A 21,399-nucleotide genomic window follows, 5' to 3' on the forward strand; every position below is an offset into this window, starting at 1 on the left:
TTGTGTGGTCCGTTGAGCGTTCTTAAAACAATTTGAATTATTTGCCAACGTTTAAAAATCAGGAATTTCCATATGAAAGTTCCCATTTCTGGCTTCGCTTGCAAAAGTGAAAACACTGGCAACTCTGGGCCCGCGTCCCCATAGGGCAATGATTGGGTGGAACTGAGTGGTGGCTGGCCTCTTCAGAGGGGCCTGGGCTTTCCAGTTGGCCCGTCTCCAGCATCCCTGTTGTCTGGTCACTCCCCTGCTCCCAGTTACCTGCCTGCCTGAGGCTTGAGGCATCTAGGGTCATGACCCTGCGGCACAAGATGAAGCCCAAAGCCCTCAGCCTGACTCCTGAGGTGCTACGTGGCCCAGCTTGGAGCAGCCTAGCCCTGCCAACCTCTGAGTCCTCTTCCTGCTCACTGCCCCATCACACTGTCCCCTGTGGTCTCAGCTCTTCCCCGTAGTTCTGTGAATTGGCTCGCTCCCACGGATGTCTGCCTTCCTGCAGCCTGCTGCTCTGGAATGCCTAGGCCCCTCTTTTAGCCCCATTTGTCCTTTAAGACTCTGCTCGGTGCCCCCTCCACCAGAAATCATCAGTCTTCCCCCCCACCCGCCAAGCTGAGTTCCGTCCTCCCATAATACGTGGCACAGACCTGGGTCATCACACCCATCGTACCGGTTCTCATTGTTAGCAGCTTGTCTGCCTCCTCTGCCGGATTGTGCTTCTGAGGCTGCAGGGAGCCCGTCTTCTTTATGTTCCTATCCCCAAAGTTTGGCACAGGGCTTGGAATATAATAGGTGCCTAATAACTGGTGAATGAGTGGATGAATCTGTGAAAGACTGACTTGGGAAAACACTACTGCAGGATGTCCTGTTGCCGCCTACTTGCTTGAGGTGGAGGGTTCCAGGTTCCTTCCATTCCGGAGCACCCCCCATTGATGCATGCACCCATAGCATCCTATAAGCCACACCCCTGCTCTGCACGGTCTAGAATGCATCCAAACCTACTGGGATGGGAGTTCCTGAGTGACGATAGAGGGAAAATACATCATTCTTGCTGTTCCAAGGGGAGAGAGTTGTCTAATGGTTGGGAAATGGCACAACAACTGGATATGGCACATTCTTTAGTTACTTGAATGATAATAACGATGCGGTGACGACAGTACCTGACACGCATTGAACACTTTGATTACCAGATCCCGTACTGAGAGTTCTCAATACACTCTTCCCTTTACTCCTCACAACAACTCTCAGAAGTAGCCCCATTTTACACACAAGTAAGCTGAGGTTCAGGGAGTTGAAACAACTTTTCCAGGGTCACACACAGCCAGTAAGTGGTAGAATCCAGGTTTGAAACCAAATCTGTGTGACATCAAAGTTAACATTCTCAACCACCACGCCATACTTCCTCAATGACGTTTCACTTTAGAAACATGAGGGAATGATTAAAATAAATGTGGAAATGAAGGCTATACAATTATATATACAGTAAGATTCCAATTAGTAATCAAGAGAAGAAAGAAAAGAAACTCCCAAGGCATACAGCAAGCAAGGAGACACACCCACGTGCTAGCAGTGGTCACATTCAGCTAGTAGAGCGCTGGGGGTGTTTTTCTTTGTTTCCTCCATCTCATTTCTACCTTTTAACATTTTCTAAGTTTCCTTTGGTGAGCATGTGCAGTCATCTCTCAGTGTCCGAGGGGGACTGGTTCCAGGACCCCTGCGGGTACCAAAATCCGAGGCTGCTCAAGCCCCTTACATAAAGCGGTGTAGTACAGTCGGCCGTCCGGATCCGCGGATTCCGCATCCTCAAGTTCAACTAGCCATGGACCGATCCGGTTAGTGGAACCCGTGGATGTGGAACCCGCAGATACAGAGGGCCAACTGTATTACTTTTATAATAACAGTGAAAAAAAAAAAATCCCTCTTTGTAATGGCCCCAGCATTACGTGGCAGAACAGACTTTGGAAGGGGTGATAGGAGTACCCGCAGCGCCCGCACCCTGGTGGGACAAGGGAGGAGAAGTGGGTCACCAAACGTGCTGTCTCACTGTCTCCACTTTTCCTCCAGGTGCTTATACCCCGGAGCCCCTCAGCAGTTTCCGGTGGGCCCTTCTCTCGACTGGCCTCATGTTCTTTTATCACTTCAGCGTCTTGCAGATCCTGGGCCTGGTGAGTTTGGTTCTATCCCCTTCTATCCCTTCTGTTTGGCGTTCTTCATAAATCTTGATAATCCTGGTTGGCGCTGGTGTATCGTTTTGTTTTGAAAATACAAGATGCCAAAGGCCAGGCTGTCAGAGTGTTGTGTCTGGGCTGCTGATTTACGATCCACAGCCTTGGCATCTCCAAAGAGATTTCTGAATCCTTCAGTAATGACTGTTTCTTTCATCCCTGGGGAGGCAAGGAGGCCCTCCACTCACGGCCGCTTGGATCGGAGATAGAGAGCTGCACTGGCAAGTGGTTTGCTGTGGACCCCATGCGAGGCAGGATGCTAGCCCTGGCCCTGGGCCTGGGGGAGGCTTCTGACCTTGGGTCCATTCTGGGTCTACTACCGGGCCCTGAGCTGTGTGTCCAGTGAAAGCGTGGTGTCGGGTGACCCCCGTGGCATTCTGGGATGTTCAGTGGTCGAGTTATCCAGAGCCCAGGATTGCTGAGTGCGTGGGCGGTGTGTCTAGTGGTGGCGAAGTGAGTAGCAAGAGCTTGGGGCTGGGGCTGGGGTCAGGAGACCCAAGTTCAAGTCCTGGCCTTGCCACTGCTCTGGGTGAGTCACCTCATTCTCAAGTGCAGTGCGCTCTCCACCCTCCGTGACACGGCACAAGCCCGCAACCCCGACCCTGAGAGGTGGTGAGGACGTGTCATTAAGGAGAACGTGCTTGAAGGGCTTTGGAAGGCAGGGGCCGTGGCCATCCTCGAGGCTGGAGCGGCATGCCGGGTTTTGTGTGCGAGCGGCACTAATGTAGCGTTAGCCGCGTGGACCTGGCAGGACTAGGGCGTGTAACCGATGTCACCAGCGCCTTTGTTGAAGCACTCAGTCATTTTGTCTTCCCCATCCCGGCGTGTTGCTCTGCTCTGGTTGGCCTGGGGGCTGCTTTGAGCTCCTTGCCAATAGCATGAATGCTTCCTGTGCTGTAGGGAGGGAGCAGTGTGACCTTCACACCTGCTCTCCACTGGGACTCCTCGATTCCAGAGGAGTCAGCGTGCTCGTGTCACCATACATACCGTGCTCGGTCTCACCTCTGGGCCTCCTACAAGGAAGGCTCCGTTCACTCCATTCCTCGCCATGACCCCCATCCATCCTTCATGAGTCCATTCAGGTGTCACTGCCCTCGTGAAATCTTCTCCGAGAACTCAGCCCCCACCCTGTACACCCCTCAGATCCCATGGTGGGCAAGAGCTGGTGAGCAACGTCTGCTTTGAGGTCACACGTGGTAGACCGATCACCCCACCTTGATGCAGGCAGGGGCCGTGCCGCAGACTGCCTTTATCCCGTGACACCCCTCCGGGTCTAGGCCCCTAGTAAATGCTTAGGAATGGCAGCGGGCACTGGGCCCAAGCGGAAGGCAAGACTGAGCAGAACCGACCAGCTTTTCCACTGGACGGCCTCCCCCGTCACCTCCAAAGGGCTCTAGCCTTGACCCACTCCGAAAACCTAGGGGAGAAAGACCCCACTATGAACAGGTGGGGATTGGTCAATCCCTCCTTGTCTAGTCCCCATTAGGTAGACACGGCTGAGCTGGCAGAAGCCAGAGAAAGCCTAAGGATGGTGAACGCTCACTCTACCTCCCTTGTCCCTGCAGGTCACCGAAGTGAATTTGAACAACATGCTGTGTCCGGCCATCTCAGACCCATTCTACGGCCCCTGGTATCGCATCTGGGCCTCGGGACACCAGACTCTCATGACCATGACCCACGGGAAGCTGGTCATCCTGTTCTCATACATGGCTGGGCCCTTGTGTAAATATCTGCTGGATTTGCTCCGGCTTCCAGCCAAGAAAATAGACTGAAGGTGCTTGTGTTTTTTTGTTTTGTTTTGTTTTGGGGTTTTTTCTTTTCTTCTGCCCCTGAGGAAACAAGTCCTGACTTGACTTGGAGGACACCCAGTTCTTGATGACATCATGGGAGAGGGCAGGAGGACGTTTGGTGTGTTTCTTTTTCCTTCCTCTCTGTCCCTTTCTTCCACCACTCTTCCTTCCCCGGCTCTTCCCCCAGGACGGCTCCTGGAGCCTGGGCTGTAGTCCTGGAGCCTGAGCGGTAGTGTTGGAGCCTGGGCGGTAGTCCTGGAGCCTGAGCGGTAGTGCTGGAGCCTGGGCTGTAGTGCTGGAGCCTGGGCGGTAGTGCTGGAGCATGGGCTGTAGTGCTGAGGGCCGCACGTTTCCTCCTTCCCTTTACCGCTCTCTCCCTGCTCCTCATGGCCTTAAATGGCGAGGCAGTAGTCAGTGGCTTTCACTCTGCTTGTTGCTGCTTTAACAACATCTGGTTGAGGAGAAAGGGAACAACAAGCAGTAGTTCTTTTGGCATCGAAGCGATGAGATTGGGCTGTGTTTCATTTCTCCACTGCCAGGGACCTCCAGGCTTATGCTGGGGTCCCCTTTTGTCTCCAGCACAGCCCTCACCATAAGGGGACTGAGGCCTTGTTTCTATACCAGCGGCAAGCCGAGAGCCAAGGGATTTCCCAGCTCATGGCCAAAAGAGAACTGGCCAGATTCTTCCCACTGGTGTCCCATGACTCAAAGCAAGCAGCCAGCCAGCCACTCCCTCCAGAATGCTGCCAGAGGTGGGAGGTGTGGGGCGCTACCCAGCCCAGGGGCTAGATTCCACTCTTGCAATGGCAAATCCAAAGTGCACAAGGTTGAAATGTCCACAGCTAATGCTAGGCAGGACCTGGGGTAAATTCTGCTTGAGAGCTGAGAACTGACCCATATCCCAATCAGAAGTGAGCGTAGACATTAGTCAACAGCAGTGGTAACTTGAGAAAACTGTGATTTGAGTCATATGCTTGCTTTTAGTTTAATGTTGATAATAGATGACATTTTAATTTTGAGTGCCCCTTAAATGTTCTCTCTCTCTTTTTTAAAGGCAGCTTCAGGGAAGGATGAGCTAGAGTTGGGTGTTTTGGCTTTGGGGGTTTTGTGTATTCGCTTGTCCATTTGCTTTTGGATGTTTGAGTTCGGAGAATCCTTGCATTAGGGCCTGTCTCTGGAGGGACACCTGTCGATCCGTTTCGTGGTTTTACAGCATGTATCGGCATCCTAGGTTTGGGAATATACAGATCCTGCAGTGCTGTTTCCCTAGGGCCAGGTGTCGTCACTGCGGCCAGACTCAGAGCTGAATTGTTTAGCGTGGGGGGCATCACATGCTCCCCACCCCGAAAGCCCACGTCTGGGTTGAAAGGGAGGTACCAAAAAAATCAGGTCCCCATGGGTGGAGGTTCAAGTGCTCTGAAAGGGAGACCTTTTGTTGCAAGGCAGCCTCAGTCATACGTGGACCTCAAGAAGGGAGGTGGTGCCATTTGCTGGCTCTTTGTTGGCTCTTACTAAGAATAGATTACTTAATAACAGAAAAGATATTTCTGTGACCTCCTCTGATGGGCCCCCCTCCCTCTCCCACTCTAGGCAACCCGGTTGCCCTGGGCCCATTCAATATTTCAGGTGTTACTGTAGCAGACCTAGATTGAGTTTCAGTGACTCAGTGGTCATGATTTTAGCAAGTGGACTTACAGGAGGCAGCAGGGTGGGGAAGAGTCTCTCCTAGCAAGGCGAGGCCCAGGGAAGCAATCACGGCGGGGCCCATCCCTTTGCAGAGGTACGCTGGCAGTGAGGTCATCAATCCCCAGGGTGTGTGGGGTTGCAGGAAGGGGGGACACCGAATGCTCTGGCTCCCCGTGAGCTCCTCAAGATGCGTAACCTTCATTTTCTGCCATCTTTGAGGGTTTGGCCGAATTTTTCTTAGTGCCTCTCAGCCCTGGGTTGCCCTCCGGAAGAGGCAGCTCTTGAGGGGCTGGATTCGCCCCGCCCACGGGCTGCATGTAGGCGTGGCTGATGAGGCAAGACCTCAGTGCCCCTTGGCCTCTTTGCAAAAGGAAAGGGGCTCTCTTCCTCCCTGTCTCCGTGGCCTGGTGCGGGGTGCCAGTCAGCTCGAGCTTCCCTTGCTCTGGCGTGCCTCTAAAAGTTCGCCACGCTGGCTGGCACTTTTCTGCTGCTTAGCGGGAAAGAAGAAAGTGGAAGCTATGTGCCTGGCTTGGCCAGGCCAGAGGCAGGTGCACCTGTCCGGGGGAGGGGGATGAGAAGGGGAGACGCAGGGCTTCTGGGGGCCAGGTTGGCTCAGAAACATGTGGGGGGAAGGAACAGAGAGCAAGTCCCGTCCACAGGTTCCACAGGGCGTCGTGGCCTGTATTTGAGGTGTTGGGAAGCAGCAGGCGTCTGAATTGGTCTCTACCTGACTCTTACCTTGGGCCAGGCCCATGCGGAGAGGTTACCTGGCCATACCCTCGGCGGCCTGCCTTGGAGAGTGGCCCCTGCAGCAGTGGGCCCGGGCCGCCCAGCACGTCCCCTGGGCTTTCCTGTCAGCGCCAAGGAGCTTCCCCAGCCATCCTGGCCAAGTTTCCATGTGCCATTTGCCAGCATGTGAGAGCTCCGTGTGTGTCTGTGGAAGTGGACAGTTTCTTTTAAAATGGCCCCGGGAAGGGAAAGGAGTGTTCCCTCCAGCCCCCAGGTAGCCTTGGCTAAGGATTGGCCCAGTGAGATCAGGGTGTACAGATGGTCATGCCTGCTTGTAGGCCCCCATCTCTTCTCCATTCCCCGTGGTATTTGCTTCTGTACACCAAAGATGATCTGGCCCATCTTCTTCCCGGAGGCCCAGTGATGTGGTCCTCTGTCAGCTTGCGAGGAAGCCACAGCTTCTGTCCCCCGAAGTCAACCTTCTCTCTTTCTCCTGGGACCTCTCAGCATTCGCAGAAGCTGCTTGCAGCGTGGCCAGGATGTGTGCGGCGTCGGGGCCCTTTCCCGTCTGGTACCTCACGTGCAGCTCTCAGATCATCCCTTCGGCCGCAGCCTCCATCGGGGTTTTGCTGTTAGCGCTTGTTGATACTTCAGTGTTTAGTGGAGCGGGCACAGCTGCCCACGGAGAGCAGGTTGTCAGCACATCTCTGCGCGCTGGTGTTGGGGGGAGGCTGGCAGAAGACCCTTCCTCCCCCTCCCTTGGCCAAAAAAAAAGACTTCCATGGATTTGTACGTGTTGATCCCGAGTCATCTGAAGGGGAGATGGGGAGGCGGGCGAGGGGAGAAGAAGGGCCAGTGTGGCCCCTACAAGACAAGATACCGGTGCTGGTTTTGGTAAATCGGGAGCCAGGCATAAGGGAGGTTGTCTGTCCCGCAGGCCCTCGCCTGCTCCTTGGACTACCGGGAAGGGGCGTCGTCGCTGCACGCCCTGCCCCGCCCTCTGGGGTGGGGGGTGGGTAGGGTCCATGAGAGGGAGCAAACCTTCCTCTTCTGTATATAGAGTGAGCCACTTGTGCTCAGGAAAACCTAGTCGCTTGTTGCTGCTCTTGTGACATTTTTGTACACTGGTTTGCTACTCGTGGCACGAAACAAACACAACAAAAGAAGTCATTTCAGGCCGAGCTGTTGTTTTGGAAACCTGCTTTCTTTCAGTGTCAGTGTTGTGTTGTATTTGGATGAATTCTTCATTTCTATTGGTGTTACTGTGATAGAGTTAGATAGTCCGACTTGTAATTCTTTCTGCCGGGAAATTGGCAGTGCCTCTGTCGTCGCCCCGACCCCGGTCCTCCCTCATTCCCAGGGTGGGATTGCTATGCGCTGGGCACACCCCTCCCTGGCGCCCGCCCCCGCAGTGGCTGCCTTTAGAACCGGTCTTTGTGACCCCCCTAAACAGCTGCAGGATGAGTATTTTTGCCAAGCTGGGTCTTGGGTGCTCTGTGCCCCTACCAGTTTGCTCGCCTCTTGGGGCATTTTGTAATGTTTTCTCTGTTTTGTAAAACCTTTGGATTGTACCACAGTGGTTTCTGCAGTCACCTTCGGAAATAAATGGTCATTAATTTGTGTACTTAGCATTCTGAATTTTAGTCTGAAGTGTTTCTGTTGTTGAAGATCCTTGAATGAAAAGGAGCCCTCACCGTGGGACTCACTGTTAAATGTTTCCTTCATTTACTGCTATTAAAAGGTTTATGAGAACCCAGGAGTCTTGGCCTTGCTTCCCAGAACCCTCTCAGAAGGGCTTCTGCTTTGACAAGTAGACAAAAGGGGCCGATGGTCGTCCGGGCCGTGGAGGACCACCAAGGGGCAGCTCTACCCTGGAAGTCGCGTGGCCGGACGTGCGGCCTCGCATCCATCCCCCCGCGCTGCTGCCTGCTTCCACCAGTGTTGCCAGGGACCGAGCAGGCCTTGTGCCCTTGGCAGGGCTTGTCTGCTGGGGGCATCTGCTGGGCTCGCGGGGCCCCACGTGTGCTGGGCCAGGCTGGAGGACTGAGCTAGAGGTGGCAGCTCTAAAACCAGACGTGATCAGCCTCCCTCATCCTAAGTTTCCCGAGAGCGGGCTCTGTTCAGCAGAGGTGCGAGGCTGACACAGGTCAGACCGTCCCGTGTGGAGGTAACCCTGCCCCTGGGGAACAGTTGGACCCGGCTGTCCAGGGCTCCCCACCGAGCAGCCCGTGGTGACTGTGATCAGCCCAGCCCGCCTTTACACCAGACGGGGGCCCTACTCAGACTTTCGCCGCTGTGGCTGCTTCTAGAAGGGACACAGCTAGCCATGGCGGTCCCCAGCGCAGGTGGATTTCCTCATTGGCCAGTAGTTGGGCGCCCAGGCCATCGGAGAGGCTGGGTCCTGCCATCCTGGGCCACAAAACCACCAGCTTGGGCAAGTCACTCGTTTGCTTGTGACCCCAGCTTCTCCATCAGTAAAGCTATAGCTACAGCCGTGTGCCAGGCATGGTGTTAGGTCCCTCCACATGCATTACAGGATGTAATCCCCTCAAGAACACGGTGAGCTGATTGCTTATGCTGTCCCTGTGGAACAGGCAGAAACTGGGAAAGCTGAGGCTCAGATCTAATCAATCAACGGAGGAGCTGGCCTGGGAAGCCAGTTTGGTGAGGCTCCAGAGCCTCGGTGCCCAGCACTCTCCCCTTGACTCTGCTGCCTGTCTGGGGTGCTGGCATGACCGGGCAGACCCTCGCCCAGGGCCCCCAGGCCTGAGGGGAACGGGAGGAGAACCGGGCAGTGAGGTGGAAGGCGAGAGAGAGAAGGGTGGGCCCCATGACTGCCGAGGCAGGAGGTCAAGCCCATCTTTTCTTCTGCTGCCAGCAAACCTGACCCTGGTGAGCCTCAGAGCCCAGCAGAGCTGAAAGGCCTACAAGTAAACGGGCTGGGGCTACAAGGGGCCCGGCAAAGGCTGGCCCTGCGGGGAGAGGCTGCCGGAAGGAGGTGAGGCAAGTTGGTCCCGTGGCCTTTCTGTGTGTCTCCCATTTCAGAAAGAGCTAAACACCCATGACCTAGGCCACGGCCCCCTGTCCCCTGGGCTCGTGCATCTGCCCCTGCTGAAGGTCTCTGCTCCAGTCTGTACCCTCTACTGCAGGCAACAGTTTCCAGTGGAGATCTGACTGCCTCACTCCCCCGGGGGCTTGTAAACATCTCAGCTTCATCTCCTCGCCTCTGCGTCCCACAAAGACCCGTCCATAGCAGACCCTTTGCTCCAGCCATATTGAGCTCCATTTGTTCATGCCCTGCCATTTCCCGCTTCTTTGCCTTATTTTTCGCGCTGTTTTCTCAGCTACCCCGCTCTCCCTGCTTGTCTGGAGGTCTCAGCTCAAGTGTCAGCTCCCGCACGCGGTCTTCCCTGAGCCCCAGTATGCATTAGGTACCCCTCCACTCGGCTCCTACTGTCCCCGGTGCTCACTCCGGGGCCCCCATTTGTCTCCTAGGAAGTCATCAGGGCGCTGTCTCCCTCTGTAGATGTTGAGCTCTTTGAGGGCAGAGAGGGGTCTGATGCATCCTTTAGCCCCTGGCCCAGGACCCGGTCCTTAGAAGGTGTTCGGTGAGCGATGCTCTTATCCCAGAATCTTGCAAAATGGTGGGAGGCCACACAAGCTGTCGCCCATCCCCTGAGTTCTCCTGCATGGGGCCCCGTGCCTTTGATGGCCTGGGCACCTCGAGCTCCAGCCGGTGGGCCTCCGTCCTCCTTCTCTGCGGGACCCTGGGTAGCCGGGATCCAGGGTGAGGAGGCGTGTGGTGAGGAAAGAGAACAGAGACAGACAGCATCTGTTCCGCCTGACCCTTCCCTAGACCTCTGGGCGGGGTGTGGGTGAGGCAGCCAACCGCTTTTCTGCATCCCTGGTAGCTGTTTATCCCCTCCAGGGTCCCCCTTCCGCTCCCCGGGGCACACAGGCAGAGTTGGTGTTTACGTGGCAAAAGCCCCGCCAGCCCATGGAATGTGTCACCTACCCCTCTGGGGCGCAGGGAGCAGCTGATGGTTACAACCTGATCCCCCAGCGAGTTTTCCCCTGGCCCTAGTTTGCCAAGGCCAGTGCGGGGACAGAGATCCACAGATGTCCGGCTGACAAATGCAGTGGCTTACTCAAAGGCCATGTGGTTTACTAACCTTGGCAACCAGTAAGGCCGGCCTAGTCCAAAGTCAAGGACTCTCTGTTACTGCCTGTACCTGCCTCTGTCCCAGTCAGCGTTCGCCTAGCGTCTGGAGTGCATATCTGGGGTGTCTGAGCTGTGCGGCGGAGGGGCTGAAGCGTCTCCCAGGAAGGCAGTAGCGAAGGCTACTCCTGTTGCTGATGGATGACCCAAAGGGCTCTGCCCTGCACAGCTGGCTTCCTAGCTTAAGTGGGGCTCTGCCTGCATCGCGGCCGGCCGGTGGCCTCGGAGTCTCACTACACAGCAGGTCATAGCAAGGAGGGTAGATGCTTCCTTAACAAAGCTCTGATAGGCGACAGAGCCAATAGCGTGGGCCGCGTCGGTTTGCTCCTTTCCAACGACCCATCCCCAGCTGTACCACTGCTCCAGCCGCTGGTTCTCCCTGGTCTCCCCGCCGCCTTTCCCCTCCCCCTTCCCTCTCCATCTGTACTGTCCCTTCAGCTGCTCCTTCCCTAGTCGCCAAGAGTCCCCAGTCTCCTTACATTTTTAGAAAGACCCTGGGCTCTCCAGTTTTTCTCCCTCTGAGAATGGAGGGGCCTCCCTCAGATTTCCAGAGTGTTGGAGATGACAGGATGCCGCTGATACAGGGGCTTGTAAATTTTCCTGCGTATTAGGATCACCCAGGGAGCTTTACAAAGACTCTCGATGCCCAGGCCTCACCCCAGCTCATAATTCAAAGCAAACTTCTTGTTTGATTTTGTTTTGACTTTAAGCTTCCAGGTTGGAAGTCATCTCTTTGACCTGCCCATCTACACCAAGTGCCGTCTTTTAATGAAAATTTTAAGACATACCCAAAGGTATGAAGAATAATATCTAAGTCCAGCTTCGAAAAAAGGACATTACCAAGAGAGTTGAAGCCCCCTTACTCCAGATTGTTCCTCAGAGCTTCAGGGAGTCTGGGGAGGTGTCTGAGGGGCCACCTCAGGATGAGGGATGGGTGGAGGCAGAGTGGGTGAGGTCCCGGCCTTTCCCCTTGCTTCACCCAAAACAACTCCAGTTTTATTCCACTTTGTACACTGAGGTTCTGTAAATAGTTTCATTGGGAAAAGGGTTTAAAAGCCACTTAATTCCACCCTCACTAGTCTGTCTCTACCCTCTCTGAGACAGTGGTCGTCCTGTAGTCGTTGGAAAAGCCTTGCGGTAGGACTCAGCAGATGGGGCCCGTGGTCCCAGCTCTCCGTCCGCTCTTAGGTCCCAGGTGTGCTTGACAAAGTCAGACCTCTCTGAACTCCGGGGCAGTGGGAGACATCCAGTGAGATAAATGGGTGTGAGAGGGCTTTATAAACTGCGAAGTCCTATCTAATGTAAGGGGGTCCTATTTCCAGAGAGTGTGGTTACTAGGCTTGTTCTCCGAGCACAGGAGTTGGTCGGGGTTTTGACTACACTCACACACTGCGCCTTCCTGTGCCCTGTGCGGTTGAGGTGTGTGAGAGAGGTGCTAACCTCAGATTTAAGGCATTTTTTTCTGTATTTCATTGACTCTAAGACACTTTTTAAAAAAGATTTTAATATCTCCAAATGTGGATAGCGAGGGAGGGAGAGAGACGCAAGAGGGAGGAGATATGGGGATGTACGTATATGTATAGCTGATTCACTTTGTTCTAAAGCAGAAACTAACACACCACTGTAAAGCAATTCCAATAAAGATGTTAAAAAAAAAAAATCTCCAAATTTGAGATGCACCTTACTAGGCTAGTCAGTGGCATGACAATTTAACCGGCAACTTTTTTTTTCTTTTTCAGCAGTACATAAAATAGCAGACATCTTCCAACCTGAGGTGTCTTAGAGTCACTGAAGGGCCGTCACTGTTAACTTTGGTTCTTCCTCTTCTCCACGAGAGTCACCCTCCTGGTAGAGAAGAGCCATTCGAAAAAGCTTCTAAACTTTTAGCATGTAGTCTCCTTCTAACACTCCGTCCTCTCTTTCTTCCCTGCCGGCATCCACCCAGGCCAGGCAAGCTTTCTGCTTCCTGACCAGAGGGAGCCCCCTTTGTTGGGCTGTCTCTTGGGGCAGATGTCCCGTGGGACGTGAGAGAAAGGAGGCGAGTGCACCTGCGCAGGGAAGCCCACCGTGCCAACTGACAGGGAGCCACACAAGCCAGGCCAGCCGCCCCCGGCAGCTCTGGTTTCTTTATTTCCCAACCAGAGCCTGGCCAGAAGGCTTAGCCTGCTGCCCTCGGGAGCTCCCAGGGCTGCTCGTTGCCAGAGATGAGCTGGTAGGGCTGGGGCAGGGGAAGGGAGCGCAGCCTGTCCTGAGCTCCCTGGGTTGATGTAAGCGGCTGTCTGGCCCACGCAGAGGGAGACGATGACTTCCTCACCTCCTCCAACAAGGTGGAAGAAGGGTTAGGCGGTGGGCCTTTCGGGGAAAAGCAGCACCTAGGGTAGCCTAAGCCATGGACATTCATTGCGGTTGGAAATTGCCACCAACCTTCCCTCAAGTCGTGGCAGCCACTCTAATTAAGCTCGGCCCTTGTCGCCTTGAGGCCAGGCTCTTCCAGAAGGGGAAGGAGTGTCTGCAGTGAGATCCAGGGATACTTGGGCACAGGAAGCAGTTTTGGGACATTCCCATCCCGCACCGCCCCCCGAGGGAGCTTAGCAAGACATGATCAGCCCGGATTACAGCCGCCCTCATGTAACTGGGTTAAAGTGTTGGCCTACTTAGGCCCCTCCTGCAGTGGCCTCCTTCAAAGCTGATGAGGCCGATTAGGGGGCTATTTCTGAGCCCTAGTTGTGTACCCAGAAGCCTGGGGTCAGTCCTCCTGTGACAAGAAAGACAACAACTAAGGCTGGACAGCCAAGGGCAGAGTCTGCCCTGCCCGCGGGAGAGCAGTGCTGTCAGACCTCATGTGTCCTTGGAAAAGAAAGAGCCCAGTAACGTCAAGTCTAAGTCCCTGGATTTTGAACTTCAAAGACCAAGCCAACCAATTTTCGGGGAAAGACCTCGTCCTATGTTTTTGCCATCTTCAGCCCTAGAGAGAGATGGCGGATAGGCAAAACGAAGTCTTCAGTCATAGTCACTAGCCTCTACTTCGTAGGTTCTATGCATTTGAGGGAGATTGCTATCTAACCTGAGCCTCAGTTTGCTCATCTATAAAATGGCAATAATAATAATAAATATAATAACTACTTCATAGAGCGGGTGTGAAGAGTGACTAGATAAGACACTTGGCACAGTGCCTGGCACACTGTAAGCACTACTTCCATAAATGTTAGATGCCATCATTACTACCATTTCCACCACTACTGCCACCACCATTGTCACCATCATCTTCATCTTCATTAAGACAGCAGAGTGAATGATGGAAAGCTGTCTCTGGAGCCTGAAAAACACAGTCTGAATCCTGGCTCTGCCACCTTGTAGCTAGGTGGCCTTGGGTAACTGATAACTTCTTTGATCTAGAGTCTGTAAAATCAAAAATTCATAAGGCTGTTGAAAAGTGTATAACCTGGTCCTTTTTGTGCAGTAAGCACTCCATAAATATTGGCTATTATAATTGTTAAAAAGGGGTTATCAAGATCAGTGGTTACCAGGAGGAGTTGGGGGGAGAGATGAATATGTGAAGCACAGAGGATTTTTAGGACAGTGAAACTACTCTGTATGATACTATAATGGTAGATACATTTCATTAGACATTTGTCAAAACCCATAGAATGTACGGCATCAAGAGTGAACCCTAATGTAAACTCTGGACTTTGGTATCAATGTAGGTTCGTCAGTTGCAACCGATGTACCACCCTGGTGCGGGATGCTGATAGTAGGAGAGGCTGTGTGTGTGTGAGGCGGAGGAGGTGGGGCAGGCAGTATATGGGTGTTCTCTGTACTTTCTGCTCAACTTTGCTGTGAACCTAAAACTGCTCTAAAATTATAGTCTATTTAAAAGGAAAAGAAAAAGTTGATCAAACTAGATTGTTATAAATTTAGGATGTTAACTCTATCCCCATGGTGACCACTAAGAAAATAAAAGATACAGAAAAGGAAATGAAGAGGGAATCAACATGGTACACTAGAAAATAGTCCATCAAACACAAATGAAAGCTGTACTAGAGGAATTGAGGAAAAAAAGAGATATGACATGTAGAAAACAAATAGCACAACAGCAGGAAAAAAATTCTTCATTATCAGTAATCACTTTACATGTAAATGGGTTAAACTCACCAATTACAAGACAGATACTGGCAAAATGGATTTTAAAAAGACATGATCTAACTATATGCTGCTTACAGGAGACTCAATTTAGACCCAGAGACAAATAAAATTGATAAAAGGATCAGTTCATCAAGAAGCTATAACAGTTATATACATATACACACCAAACAACAGAGCTCCATAAGATATGAAGGAAACATTGACAGAATTGAAAAGAGAAACAGGCAGTTCTACAATAATAGGTGGAGACTTCTATATCCCACTTTAAATAACGGATAAAGCACTTAGACAATACATATGTAAGAAACAGAAGACTTGAACAACACTATAAACCAGTTAGACCTAAAAGACATATACAGAGTACTCTACCCAACAAGAGCAGAACGCACATTCTTCTCAAGTGTACCTGGAACATTCTCCAGGAGAGATCATATTTTAGGCCATAAAACAATTATCACTAAGTTTTTAAAGATTGGAATTAAACAAACTATCTTCTTTGACCAAATGGAATAAAGCTAGAAATCAAAAACAGAAGGAAAACTGATAATATTGCAAATATGTGGAAATCGAACAACACACTTAACCAATGGGCTAAAGAAGAAATCACTAGGGAGATTAGAAAATGCTTTGGGATGAATGAAAAGGGAAATACAATGTACCATTTAAAAATTTTTTCTGCATATATTTCTTGCAATATGCTTTTTTTATTTTTTAATTTTTATTGGAGTATAGTGGATTTACGATGTTGTGTTAGTTTCTGCTGTACAGCAAAGTGAATTAGTTATACATATCCACTGTTTCCTAGATTCTGTTCCCATGTAGGTCATTACAGAGTATTGAGTAGAGTTCCCTTACAGTAGGTTCTTATTAGTTATCTATTTTATATATAGTAGTGCTTATATGTCAGTCCCAATCTCCCCAACGTACCAAACCTTTGGGATACAGTGAGAGCAGTGGTCAGAGTTAAGTTTATAGCTTTAAACACCTGTATTAAAAAGGAATCTCTGAAATCAACATCCTAACTAACTTTACACCTTGAGGAACTAGAAAAAGGAACAAACTACACCTAAAGCCAACAGAAGGAAAGAAATTATAATGGTTAGAGCAGAGTTAAATGAAATAGAGAATAGAAAAAAAAAATAGAATCAATGAAACCAATAGTTGGTTCTTTAAAAAGATCAACAAAATTGACAAATCTTTAGCCAGACTCATTAAGAAAAAACAGACACAACTAAAATTGGAAATGAAAGCAAGGATGTTACCACCAACCTTACAAAGATTTAAAGGATTATAAGAGAATACTATAAGCAGTTGTATGCCAACAAATTAGTCTTGATGAAATGGAAAAGTTCCTAGAAACATGGAAATTACCAAAACTGACTCAAGAAGAAATAGAAAACATGAACAGATCTAGAACAAGTAAAGAGATGATTGAATCAGTAATCAAAAACCTCCCAACTTAAAAAAAAAGAAAAAAGAAAAAAAAAAACCAGGCCTCATTGGTGAATTCTACCAGACATTTAAAGTTTTAACACTAATCCTATACAAACTCTTTCAAAAAATAGAAGAGGAAGGAACACTTCCTGACACATTCTATAAGGCCAACATTACCCTGATACCAAAGCAAGCAAAGATACCACAAGAAAACCACAGACCAGTACCCTTATGAATACAGACACAAAAGTCCTCAACAAAATACCAGCAAACCAAATCCAATGACACATTGAGAGGATTATACACCATGACCAAGCGGGATTTACCCCAGGAATGCAAGGGTGGTTCAACATAAGAAAATCAACCATTGGAGTACACCACCATGTAGGAAAATTAACTCAAAATAGACCAACAACCTAAACATAAGGGCTAAAATTGTTAGAAGAAAACATAGGGATAAATCTTCATGACATAGGATTTGGCAATGGATTCATAGATTTGTCACCAAAAACATTAGCAACAAAATTAAAATTAATTAAATTAAAAATAAATTGGACTTTATAAAAAATTTTGTCCACCAAAGGGCACTATCAAGAATGTGAAAAAGACAACCTACAAAATGGGAGAAAATATTTTCAAATCATATATCCTATAAGGGTTTAATATCCTGAATATATGAAGAACTCTTAAAGCTTAAAGACAACACAATTACAAATTGGGCAAAGGACTCGAATAGACATTTCTCCAAAGAAGATATACAAATGACCAATAAGCACATGAAAAGGTGTTCAACATCACTGGTCATTAAGGAAATGCAAATCAAAACCACAATGATATACTACTTCATACCCACTAGAGTGGCTGTAATCAAAAAGACAGATAATAACAGGTATTGGTGAGGATGTGGAGAAATTGGAACCTTCATACCGGTGGGAATGTAAAATGGTACAGCCACTGTGGAAAACAGTTTGACTGTTTCTCAAAAAGCTTAACGTAGAATTACCATATGACCTGGCGATTCCATCCTTAAGTATCTGCCCAAGAGAAATGAAAACATATGTCCACACAGAAACTTAGACACACATGTTTGTAGCAGCTTTATTTGTCAGAGCCAAATGATTGAAACAGCCCAAGTGTCCATCAGTGGACGAATGGATAAACAAATTGTGGTCTGTACATACAATGAGATATTATTCAGCCATCAAAAGAAACGAAGTACTGAAACATGCAACAACTTGGATTAACCTCGAAAACGTTATGCTAAGTAAAAGAAGACAGTGACAAAAGGTCACACGTTGTATGACTCCATTTATATGATATGTCCAGAATAAGCAAATTCAGAGAGACAGAAGATTAGAGGTTACTTAGGTGATGGCCAAAGGAGAATGGGGAGTGACCTCTTAATAGAGATGGAGCGTTTTATGGAGTGATGAATAAATTTTAAAACTAGAGAGAGCAGGTGGTTGCGCAACGTTGCGAATACACTAAATACCACTGAACTGTGTGCTTTCAAGTGGTTAATTGTGTCATGTGGATTTCACCGCAATTAAAAAAAAGTCAACAAAAGGAGGTGAAAAGAAAGGAATTTCTTTTTAACTCTCAAGTGCCCTGTGCACCCTGCTCACAGGACTCACTGGGTAACCTTCCCAAGAGCAAATGTGTTGCCTGCACTTTCCCAGCCTAGGGCTGATCATTAGCAATTTCTATTTGATCTTCTCCAAGGCCACAGATTCTTCTGGAGTGGTGCAAACCCAAAGGGGGGAGGAGGGGCCCAACGTACCCTGCAGGAGCAATCCCAGCCTATTTGAACAACTGGATTAACCCCGTGTTCCTCTTCTCAACCCCATGATTCATGAGCACCACGGACCACATAGGCTAGGCACTGAGGGGCATGGCTTCATGTACAGAGGTCACTATGGCCACCCACCACTGTCCCCCACCACAATTCTGGGAAAGGGGCCATTGCTGAGGCCTGTGCCAGCAGGGCGGCAATATCTCCATGCAGAGTTCCTGGAATTCATGTGAATGTTTGAAGTAGAGAAAGTTTAGGGAAATGTTTGCGTTACTCACACTAGTACTGTCCTTCAAACAAGATGGGGGTTTTCCGCTCTTTCCAATCCAAGACCCCCTTTCTACCCTGCCAGGCTGTGTGCGAGTGGGGACTTTGATTGCCCCATCCATCTGTCTGGCCAGCCCCTGTCTCCTGTGCTGATGCACACAAATCCACTTACACATGTTGACACATATGCTAACGTTGGATCATTCCAGAATATCGTGGAGATGGAAATGCTAGTTTGATGAAAAGTGACGATAGCAACTCCTAGTTTCAAATCTGCCTGGTGTTCAGGCAATGACTGCGACTCTCCGCAGCTTCCTGTCAGTTAAAATGTGATTTAAACATTCTATTGTGTACCAGTCGTGTTTCCTGTTTTATAATATCCAAATTTAATATTGCCTTCCTGCCCTTTCTGTGTAGCGGGTGATTCAGAAAGTGACTCTGATTTCCCTCTCTGGGTGGGTTACCCTCACTATCTTATCTCCCCTCCTGCCCCATGAATGGGTTTTTCCATTAGTCAGCATACTATAAACTTTCTTCAGGCCTCAGGGCAGCCTCGTAGAGCAAACAGCGTAGTCTCTCTCTGTGCTGTTCTCTCTCTCCTGGTCATGGAAAGGGCCTGATACCTTTCAGAGGGCAGATCTGCGGTAAAAAACAAAACTTTGAGCCACCAAATGCCACTCTGCATGTACACAGACCTGTTTCTTATACGGTCATGTATTGATAATTTCTCTCCCGACCACCGTGGCATTCCCGCTAGGGAGCAAGATCGCCTCATTGTGGGAACAAATCCTCTCCTCCGCTCAAGCAGCCATGACCGTGCCCGGTTTCTGGGTGGTCTCTGCTGCTAACACGTTGGAGGGCCAAAGAAATGCCATTTCCCAACAGGGCCGCTACAACTCTGCTCATTAGTGCCACTCTGAGGTGGGAGCCATTTAAGGGAAACACCATAAATCCAGCCCAGTGTCACCTGGGCCCCAGTCTGAATGACTTTTGCCAGCTAGACCAAACTTGTATGCCACTCACAACTCTTAGCTCAGAGTGAACTGTTAATTTGTCTTACAAAATGGTACTGTCTTTATTCTGAAACCAAGCACGGTGCCATGCCTCTGGGGGGACAGGCACTCAGTAAATATTGATGGATCACGTTGAGCCTGACATTTGGGAGGAAAAGGCCAGATGGAAAAGGAGATGAAATGATGCTTTGCCAAAGGCTCTCGAAATAACTGGGCACGTTGGGGCGGCAGCAGTGGTTTTCAGGTTGTCCCGCGGGACCCGGCATTCTGTTGGAACTGATCGAAGTTTCCATAAACATTTGATTCAAAAAACTTGTGTGTGTTTAAATGTATAATATTTAAACACTGTAATAAAAACTGGAAAAAAAAAAAACCCAAAACACCTAACCAAAACATCTAATGTGTTACATTCAGAATGGCAATTGAAGACCACCCAGTGGGTCAGCAGGAACCATCAAGTTGGTACATTCTGTTCAAACCTCAGGCGTGATGCTTCTCTTGCCTGAAAACTTCTTGCAGGCCTCCATCGTCAGGCCTGGTTCAGAAGGTTGTGACTGCACCGGGGTTTTATAATTTAGGCCAATATGTACTCACTTTCATAAAACTATACGAAAAGATACCACCTCTTTCTCTTTGCAAATCAGGACCTTCTTGCTGCTGTACAGCCAAAACAATACAGAAATCAGTGGAGCGCTGAGACTATAACTACACCTGTCATCTGTCACCCCAATTACAAATTTTTATAGTCACCCAGACAGCCCCGTCGTTCTCATTAACTTTATAGGTAACTGGTATGCATTCGTACTTTGTAACAGTGAAATACTGTTTTTAATCTCGTACTTGTAACCTAATGAGGTGCCAGCTAAGATTCTGATCAAAAAGCAAAGAGGTTCTTCCAGCATGGAGGGAGACTAAAGGCTAAACAAATTACCAGCCCCTTGTGACTTGGCTGCATCCTTTTAGAGTGGGAGCAGGAGCTCAAGGACGCCAGGGCAGTTGTGAGCCCTGCGCCAGCGCGCGCTCCAGACTTAGTGCATCCTACATCTAACCTCTGTCGAGCTAATGCGATCATCCGTCATGATGGAAATCTGCAAGTGCAGGTCAGTGTTTGTTTATATAACGCGTATGCCCTCACCAGCCCTCTGGGTGGGTCCACTGAAACCATTTGAGATACATAGTCCATCTACTCGGAACATACTATATTAAGGGTCATTTTAAACATGGTTATAACCAAGTTCTTGGGATGAAGAGGTGGACTGGCTTGGGCCCTAAGGCAGTTTTTTTCCGATTCTTGAAAAGATTTCTTCCAACAGGCAGGGGGTTCGGAACAGGGGATTGTACCATGTGCTAAAGGGATCAAGGAAGGCCGCTGAATATAGTAGCCAAAGCAGTATACCCAGGGCCTGCCTCAGTTGCATCCTCCCATTCAGCTATTCCTCTGGCCGGTGAAAAGCCTGGGCAGACAGATGGGAAGCCATCAGAGCTTGGTCCAAACTCACACTGGTCTCGGCTCATGCGGTCAGAGCTGCAGGAAGTGGGAGAAGCCATCCTCTGAATGGCAGTCATTCACTGGGCGCTCCTGACTGGCAGCTCTGAGACCAGGTGTGGTTTCCTCACAGCCGACTTCCTCCCAGCTCACAGTGATGGTACTCCTTGGATATGACAGTATTTTCCATCAACAGAGAGGAGCTGCCGCCCACTCACACAGTCACACTTGCCCTCTGAAGCAGTGGAGCAATTTAAAAGGTGCCCAGTGGGGCATGAAGTCTAAAGAGGAACTGCTGAAACTCTGGGGAGAATTTAGGTAGGTGGAGTGTGAATTCCTGAAGTTGAAATCTGTCCAGACCACTGAGTTAACCACTAATGCTATAAAAAGAGAATGCTGTGGGCTCATTAAATTACTTCATTCTACCTGAACCTATTAATATCGTCTACATATTAAAAAATCCTGTGTACCATTAAACATGAATGATGAAACTGGCCCTGAGCAGATGGCTGCCTTAATGGAGCTCTATTCCAAACCACAATCGTCCTCTAGAGCCGAGATGGCTGTTTTTAGCCACTGTGATTGACGTGAGCACGTGTCATCAAATTCACACGGGGAGTGGGG

General features: G+C 49.7%; 1 protein-coding gene across 12 annotated transcripts in view; it reads left to right on the top strand.

Moving 5' to 3' along the window:
• Positions 1-8,173, top strand: part of TMEM164 (transmembrane protein 164) — a 160,869-nt gene extending 152,696 nt beyond the window's left edge. For all 12 annotated transcript variants that reach the window (XM_082377484.1, XM_082377479.1, XM_082377480.1 and 9 more), the window contains 2 exons: positions 2,056-2,156; positions 3,782-8,173. In XM_082377484.1, coding sequence (XP_082233610.1) covers positions 2,056-2,156; positions 3,782-3,988 — 308 coding nt within the window. In that variant the 3' untranslated portion in view covers positions 3,989-8,173. The remainder of the gene's footprint in view (positions 1-2,055; positions 2,157-3,781) is intronic.
• Positions 8,174-21,399: the final 13,226 nt, after the last annotated feature.

This window comes from Balaenoptera borealis (assembly GCF_965194805.1).
Source record: "Balaenoptera borealis genome assembly, chromosome: X".
Lineage (NCBI taxonomy): Eukaryota > Metazoa > Chordata > Mammalia > Artiodactyla > Balaenopteridae > Balaenoptera > Balaenoptera borealis.